This window comes from Populus trichocarpa, chromosome 1, assembly GCF_000002775.5.
Source record: "Populus trichocarpa isolate Nisqually-1 chromosome 1, P.trichocarpa_v4.1, whole genome shotgun sequence".
Classification (NCBI taxonomy): domain Eukaryota; kingdom Viridiplantae; phylum Streptophyta; class Magnoliopsida; order Malpighiales; family Salicaceae; genus Populus; species Populus trichocarpa.
In genome coordinates, this window is record NC_037285.2 from 26,839,970 (window position 1) to 26,848,050 (window position 8,081).

The 8,081-nt window shown below is 35.5% G+C and overlaps 1 protein-coding gene across 4 annotated transcripts; it reads left to right on the forward strand.

The window, feature by feature from the left end:
- The first annotated feature begins 2,612 nt into the window (after positions 1 to 2,612).
- On the forward strand, positions 2,613 to 6,778 carry LOC7467994 (phosphoinositide phospholipase C 2). 4 transcript variants are annotated; one of them, XM_024605556.2, is made up of 10 exons: positions 2,623 to 3,178; positions 3,375 to 3,571; positions 4,208 to 4,343; positions 4,429 to 4,547; positions 4,584 to 4,659; positions 4,755 to 4,963; positions 5,308 to 5,425; positions 5,639 to 5,779; positions 5,874 to 5,960; positions 6,305 to 6,778. In XM_024605556.2, the coding sequence occupies exons 1-10, from the start codon at positions 2,870 to 2,872 to the stop codon at positions 6,596 to 6,598; spliced, it is 1,686 nt and encodes a 561-aa protein (XP_024461324.2). In that variant the 5' UTR covers positions 2,623 to 2,869; the 3' UTR covers positions 6,599 to 6,778. The 4 variants fall into 4 exon arrangements, with proteins under 4 accessions (XP_024461328.2, XP_024461317.2, XP_024461324.2 ...); XM_024605560.2 differs by lacking the exon at positions 6,305 to 6,778 and adding an exon at positions 6,064 to 6,298 and having other exon boundaries at positions 2,613 to 3,178; positions 4,429 to 4,659; XM_024605549.2 differs by having other exon boundaries at positions 2,621 to 3,175; positions 4,429 to 4,659.
- The last annotated feature ends 1,303 nt before the right edge of the window (positions 6,779 to 8,081 follow it).

An 8,081-nucleotide genomic window follows, 5' to 3' on the forward strand; every position in this document is an offset into this window, starting at 1 on the left:
CCACATTTGCTATCATAATTAATTCCATAATATATATTAACATCTTAATACAAACCTTAATACAAATTGAATAATTATGGAGCACTAACTAGACATAATAGAAATAGTATGAATTACAATAAAAAAAACAGGTTCTGAAAGTCCAACAAAAACAACGTGCTAACAAAGCTATAAACCTGAAAGAAAACAAATAATAAAAGGGTGAGTTCAATAACTCAATGAATAAATAACTAACGTGCAATATACACATGCGAGGTAATACAACAATATATATTATAGGGTCAATTTTTCATCTCAAAAATAGACCTTGCACGACAGTCTAGTCCCGCTAGACTTAGCTTTTTCCTCATCGATTCACTCGTGTTTACCTAGCAACTAAGTGTTTCTTTCATCAAGAGATTTCCCACACTCTCTCCCATTACATAGACAAGCGGAATACACAAGTGACGATGCATAGAACCAAACACACAAGTTATTACAGGAAAACACTCCCAACCATTATTAGTCTCGTCAACAAAGGATATACACAAGTCCATTAGTGTGTGTGCTATGCACAAGTGTTCTGCTCATGAGAGTTTCACAAGCAAACTATGACGAGAAATATCATAAGGTAAAGATAGTTAGAAAATCAAAATACAGGAGCAAGCCGTTCCAAACTGTAAGATGATCAGTCATCACATGATGATGACTCCCCCAACCAGCTAAGGTTTAGAACTACGATTTGCACAAAGACTAACACTACCTTGTTAGCGTGAGTATTCTGACTAACATACCTCAGGGTCATAATAAAACAAAACCGAATCATTTCTTAAATGCTCAACTCATACGATTAATCAAATAAGAAGCTATCAATTTAAATGTACATAGTATATCATATCAAGAAATCAATTTTAATAAGTGATCATGCTTTATCATAAGCAAGAGATAATGAACAATATATAATTTACCAAAAAGCGTGATCCATTTCATATTAACAATTCAAATATCTATACTACTCCTCTTGCAAATGGATTATTATCCACCCACTTGACTCAAAAGCTGAAGAAACACAAAAGTAAATATTGAAGGAATCTTACTAACGCCCAACATGTAGAGTATCAGAAGTATTTGAATACAAAAATGACATACTAAAAAACAACTCAAAGCATAAAAAATAAGAGATTACAACTCTAATATTTGAGATCAAAACGTAATTATAAAAGCAAAATGGACCTATCCATTCAATCCTAAACACTTGCCCAACTGACCGGACCTAAAACAACCGTTCATCATTCACTGCTAGGATAACCGGTCAACCAAAAGTTACCAACTGGTTGACCAAAACCATACAGGCCAACCAGTCGTCAAAATTGATAAACTGGTTGATCGGTTGATTGAGATTCCAGATTCTTGATCCACTAGTCTCCTCTAAAATGGTAAATCTCAATTTTTCTAACCTAAACCTCAAAAAACCATAACAATTTAATTGACCTATCACAATTTAATCAATTCATCAATTACACTCAAAACATAAACTTCAAAACCCTACAAACCTTAACAATTTTGAAATCAAAGCTAAATACAACAATTATACTTAACCAAAGTGTAATGCTAACCTTAAAGGCTTATCTCTTCTAATTTCCTTCTCTTCCTTTATCTTTCCCTCTCCTTTCTTCTGCTTCTTTCCCTCTCTCAGTTTTCCCTCTTGATTTTTTCATCCCTTCCCTTTTCTTTTCTTTTCTTTTTATCTCTTTCTTTTTATATTTATTAACTCTTTGTGTAATAACTTGAATACCCCTCATTTATTTATAACTAATATCTACTCCTCCGAGAGAATTGATGCTTTTTCCTACTAAAACCTCTCTTTTCATTTCAAAATATTACATCATATTTGAGAACTGGGATTCGAGATGTTCCATTGTATGATCGTAGAGGAGAGAAATATAAGAATACAAGGCTTCTTATGAAATTTAACCTTTTAGACTCCAAATAATGTGAGCGACAAAAATCATGAGATTGTTTGTCTTTTTCTCTGTTTTTTTTTTTTTGATAATCATCGAGAGTATATTGAAAAGGTTGTAAAGCTAATAGCCAAAGCAAAATATAAAGACATGACAAAAAAAAATTAAAAAAAAAGAAGAAAAACATGCATAACTCTCAAATTCAGTTAAGGAATTGACCGGGAAAAGGGCATGGATCATTGGGTCATCCCATAGGTTACCGAGTCAAGTCAATTTTGATCAATTATTTTTATTAAGACGATGATGTTTTGTTCTTAAAAAATATATCATGTTTACCCTGTTGAATTTAAATCAAATTTGACTAAATTAACTGAATTATTAAAAATCTAATAGAGTGAATCGAGTATAACCGGGTAAATGTCTCCCATGGATTAGAATGCTAAAAGGAGGGGGAGGGGATATATAAACGAGGCAGGATAATTGCTGAAGAGTGCCACTCACAACTTGAGTGCCAAGCAGTTTGCGCGTGTAAATGGACAAAATTCTCATCCCAAATATGTATACTTCCACGAAAGAAGAATGGGAGGTAGGTATCCAATACTCTGCCCCACGACTCTTTTCTTTTATCGATTATTCTTGCTTTACAGTTCAAACCGATGACAAGCAATCTCTTTCCTTTATTTCAAGAAAATTCTCGCTAGTCTTAGAAAAGCTACGACAATGTGCTTCACACCGCAAGTTTTTATCGGAAACAAAAATACAAACACTACCCTGAGACAGATTCTCACTTTGCTGAGACGCTATTCTTGAGAATGTGCTGCCATGTGAAGACATTCCCCTCTTTCTCCAAATTAACTTCTTAATCAGAAAATATACATTCACTCATAAACAACAACAACTCAAGGATTTCATCTCTTTCTCTGCAACAAATGTCTAGGCAGTCTTTCAAAGTCTGCTTCTGTTTCAGGAGAATATTCAAACTCAGGGTGCTTGAGCCTCCTGAAGAAGTCAAGATCCTTTTTGACCAATACTCGCAGAATGGAACCATGTCTCTTGATAATCTACGTGGTTTCTTGGTTGAGTTTCAAGGAGAGTACAATGCCACCAGGGATGATGCTCAGGCTATCTTCAATAGTCTGAAGCATCTCAACATCTTCTCAAGAAGGGGCCTCCATCTTGAAGCCTTCTTCCGATATCTTCTTGGAGACCTTAACGGACCTCTCTCTCCATCTAGGGTGGTAATCTTGTTTTCTTTTTTCTGACAGTCAACTAAATCTTATATTTCTTCACCAGCCTTTTTTCTTTTTCAGCTTCAGAATCATACTAAACATCTTCCACATACATGACCATCTGTGATATCTCAAAATCATTTAATCCTGATAATCAAATGAAAAGTCTTGACTGTAATAGCTTGAGAAATGTATTTGAATCCAGGTGCATCATGACATGACTCAACCACTGGCTCATTATTTCCTGTACACTGGCCATAACTCCTACTTGACTGGAAATCAACTAAGCAGCGATAGCAGTGTTGAACCTATTATAAAGGCTTTGAGGAGAGGTGTCAGGGTAATTGAACTAGATTTGTGGCCAGGTTCCAAGCAAGACGAGGTGGAGGTTCGCCATGGAGGGTATGGGGTTTATTTTCACTTATTTCAAATTCTGACGTTGTGTTGTAATGTTGCTTATGCTCGCCTGATTTATGATGTTCATTGAAATTGTAAATGGAGAAATATTAGATATTTCTTGTAGTCTAGCTTGTGTTGTGCATGTGAATTAAACACTATTCATTTTTGGAATCATAAATTGTGCATGTGAATCGTAAACTGCTTTCCTTCTCTCTGTATTTTATCCACTAGCTGGGGGTTTACATTTTTGTGCTGGGCTGTGGTTTCTCATGATGAAATCAGTAACATTTCATCCATTTTAAAATAACACAATATGGGCTTTTTATCAGAAACAGCTCCAGATTGAATCATATTCTTTATTGTTGCTTTTGCAACCTAAAACCTTGGGCATTGGATCATTCTTGCTTCATTTTCTCTTCACAGATATCCTACTCCACGGAGTATTTTTTTTCAATAAAAATAGAGATGCTGGTGTTGGTTTTTACAGAGCAACAAAGTAGACACAGATTTTGGTCCCCCAACTTTCGTTGAATCTTGGTTAAGATCCTATAGTCCTATAGTTCAGCTCCAAGAGTTTCATAGCCTGACTACATAAATAGTTCCTCAAACAACCGATTTTTTTTTTTTTTCGGTTTGTAGGACACTCACTAATCCAGTGGACCTCCTCAAATGCTTGAATGCCATCAAGGACAACGCTTTTCAGGCATCTGAATATCCAGTTGTGATAACCTTTGAAGACCACCTACCTGCAAATCTTCAGGATCAGGTTGCAGAGGTGAGAGTGAACTTATGTCCTGGATTTTTATGATGAACATGGTTTTGAGTGTACTCTTGTGTGACCAAAATCTGTTTATCTGTAGATGGTCACTAAAACATTTGGAGACATGCTGTACCGTCCCGAGACAGATCAATTACGGGAATTTCCATCACCAGAGTCATTGAAGAAAAAGGTTATGATTTCAACTAAACCACCAAAAGAGTATCTTGAAACTCCAAGCAGTAAGTCTACCAAAAGGTCAAAAATATCATCAAAGAAAGAACAATGGAATGGTGAGACAGCTTCCAAAAGTGATAGCGAAATTTGTGATAAGGTGAATCCGGAATTTACTCATTCTGGTCTAATTTTGAATGCTTCAAGAATTAACCTTTTTTTTTTAATTACGTATTCATGTATTTCACTGAGCAGGATGAGGAAGACGAGGGAGAAAGTCTTCAAGAAGAAGATGAGCAGATGACAGTTCCTGAATACAGGCATTTAATTTCCATTAACGCAGGTAAGCCGAAAGGTGCATTACAAAACTGGCTCAGCATAGATGAGAAAAAAGTAAGACGTCTAAGCCTGAGTGAACAAGAACTTGAAAATGCTACGAGAAGACATGGAGCTGACATTATCAGGTAAATAACATCATATTCAAAATAAATTTATAAAAGCAAGTCTTTTATGTGTTTTGGTCTGCAAATGCTCATACGGGGCCCCAAGAAGAAAATCATTGGCTTTGGCAACCATTTTGGTTCATCAACAAGGGTTTTATGCTTCCTTTATACACGAAGCTATGTTGTTAAGTCAGGGACAACATTGTAGTCCGGAATTTCTTAACACCTCGGATCTTCCTCTCATTCATGAGACAGGACATGCCTGTCTAAATTAGTTTTAGTACTTGTAACAACCTCCGATGTCATTTACTTCCCCATCATAACTATCAGGTCTAATTATCAAGTCCAATGATTTCTTCATCTAGGTTCACACAGCGTAATTTGCTGAGAGTGTACCCCAAAGGTACACGCATTACTTCTTCTAATTACAATCCTTTTGTTGGGTGGGCGCATGGAGCTCAAATGGTTGCATTTAATATGCAGGTCAGTCTCCTTCAGAAGTCTGAATGAGTACTAAATTAGTACTTGACAGTTATCTAAAGATTGTTCATGTTCATATATTCTGATGCAACATGGCTGTAGACTTATACCTCAGAAAAACAATTAAATATGCCTTCTGTCCTCCTTTTTTTTCTCCAGTAATTTTCTTTCACTATATTGTGGATTTCCTGACTTCTTCTCTTCTTTCCTTGACAGGGCTATGGGAAGCACCTGTGGGTTATGCAAGGGATGTTTAAAGCCAATGGAGGCTGTGGTTATGTAAAAAAACCTGATTTTTTATTGAGTAACGAGGTTTTCGATCCTAGTGTGCGATTACCGGTTAAGAAAATTCTGAAGGTAGGCGGACATAGGTGGGAGCTGTAAATGTTCTAAATTTCCACTTCTCATCTCTTTGATATTGAACAATCTGGATTTACCTTTTTCTTTACAGGTGACAATTTACATGGGGGAAGGTTGGGATTTGGATTTTCGGCGCACGCATTTTGATATGTATTCTCCACCAGACTTCTTTGTAAAAGTAAGACGACTTATGGCTCTCTGTTTATTGCAGGTTTAATCAAAGCAAGTAAAAATATATGCTTTATTGTGAAGAAAAAAATAATCAAAACGTGTGTTTGCAGGAATTTTAAGTCGCAAGTTTTCTGGCTGTTTTACTGACAGCATAGTAAACTTGCGCTAACCTTGGAGACACCAAATAAGTTCTTTCAACTTTCAAGTGTTTTCTACTAATCTTAATTTGCACAACAGTCACACTGCTCCTTGCCCTGATGCTGCTCTCTATTTCTCTCCGAAATGAGTCTACCTTCATGAATCTGAACAAGGACTAAAATGTTTTGTGGGGACTGATTAATTGATTTGCAGGTTGGAATTGCGGGAGTCCCTGCGGATAAAGCTATGTATAAAACAAAAGCAATTGAAGATGACTGGCAACCAGTGTGGAATGAGAAATTTGAGTTCAAACTTACTGTTCCTGAATTGGCTGTGCTTAGAATTACAGTCCTCGAGTACGACACGTCTGGACAGCATGACTTTGGAGGCCAGACATGTTTACCTATATCAGAGCTGAGAACTGGGATTCGAGCAATTCCATTACATGATCGTAGAGGAGATAAGTACAAGAACACAAAACTTCTCGTGCAATTTGAACTTAATTGATCATACAGCATGCACCAGTACACCAATCAGATTTTACAATGCTGTTGACATGTATTGTTTACCTATCATTTTATTGCAGATTCTACTCCTATTATGTATTGCAAAGTTTTTACTGGAAAACATTGCAAACTCTGATATTAAGAAAACACATCTGATTTTATGTGAAAGCAAAATCATGAATGTCAGCATGTTTTTGGGTTGGAGGAGGTTGGTAAACTGTAGCATAGATTCATATAAGCAGTCTGATGATCAAAATCTTGAGGTGATAAGCCTAAGCTGGTGTACATATTCAGTTGTAGCCGTGTCGGATTACAGATATTGTTAATAGGGTAAACAAAACCAAAAGCAAAAAGAATTTCCTACCACAATGATTCTGTTGCGCATAAACGAGTCTGAAGAATTCACACCACAACTATCAGTCACGTGATGCATAGTTTTGAGAAATTAAAGCTGCCATATTTTTAAAGGAAATTGAAGATATCTGTGCTGAGTTCATACAGATAATATTCTGATATTCGCGTTCTGAATTTTCTAAAGATTCAAAGAAAATTGGAAGCACATTTGGATTGGTCACGGAAACTAAATAATTAGCTTAAAATCTCTGATTGAGACACAACTACTGAGTACTGAGCACCTAACGCAGATTCATGACACGATTTATCAACAAATCATAATAGATTATTACTTGTTTATGCTAAATTCATTCCACAGATATATGTGATTAAAGTTATTAAACAGCTCATCCTACATTAAAAACCCAACTGTTGATTGAATTAATCTAAAGAATTTTATATTTTGTTAGCTTCTATTTAAATATTTATCTTGAAGCAAACCAAACCACATGCTTTACTCTGAAAGCAAGGACTAATGCTAAAATCCCACTTTCACCAGATCATTTAGACTTTCATATTGCTATTAAAAATGGATCAGCCTGTAATTGATCATATGATATGGATTCAGGGAAAGGGAAAAGAACTCTGTGAAACTCATTTTCTTAGCACATTAGACTTAAGCCCAAACTTAAATTCAAACCCAACCCAAACTAACCTAGATACCAAACTTAACTTCAAACTCAACCTCAGAAGGTTACTAAAGAAATTGTTTTTCCTCTTCTCCTCTTTCTCTCTCTTACCATAACTTTCTCCCAAAATAGCAAGAATTTCGGTTTTAAACTTAAGTTTTGGTTCAAGAAATGTTGAAGAAACAAGTATCTCCCTCTACTGTTATTTTCAATTAAGACATTGATTGTGGAAGAATTAAAGAAGATTTTAAGGTTTTTATTTTGATTTGATGATGAAATGATTTAAAGGATTGAATTGATGTTTTAGAGTGTTAGTTGGCCTTAAACAAACTGATTTAATGTTTGGAATTATGGGTTGTTGAAAAACAGATTGTGTTATTGTGAAATCTATAGATTTGAAGACTAACACATCAGGATTCTGAAATCTCGATCGACTAGTTGGCTGAATCGGTTGACTAGTTG

What these genes read in the sequence shown, in the direction of transcription:
- LOC7467994 (XM_024605543.2), top strand. Translation starts at nt 2,870, where the DNA reads ATGTCTAGGCAGTCTTTCAAAGTCTGCTTCTGTTTCAGGAGAATATTC. An exon ending in CATGGAGCTGACATTATCAG is followed by an intron (nt 4,964 to 5,307) that starts GTAAATAACATC and finishes TTCTTCATCTAG; the next exon opens with GTTCACACAGCGTAATTTGC. An exon ending in TGGTTGCATTTAATATGCAG is followed by an intron (nt 5,426 to 5,638) that starts GTCAGTCTCCTT and finishes TTTCCTTGACAG; the next exon opens with GGCTATGGGAAGCACCTGTG.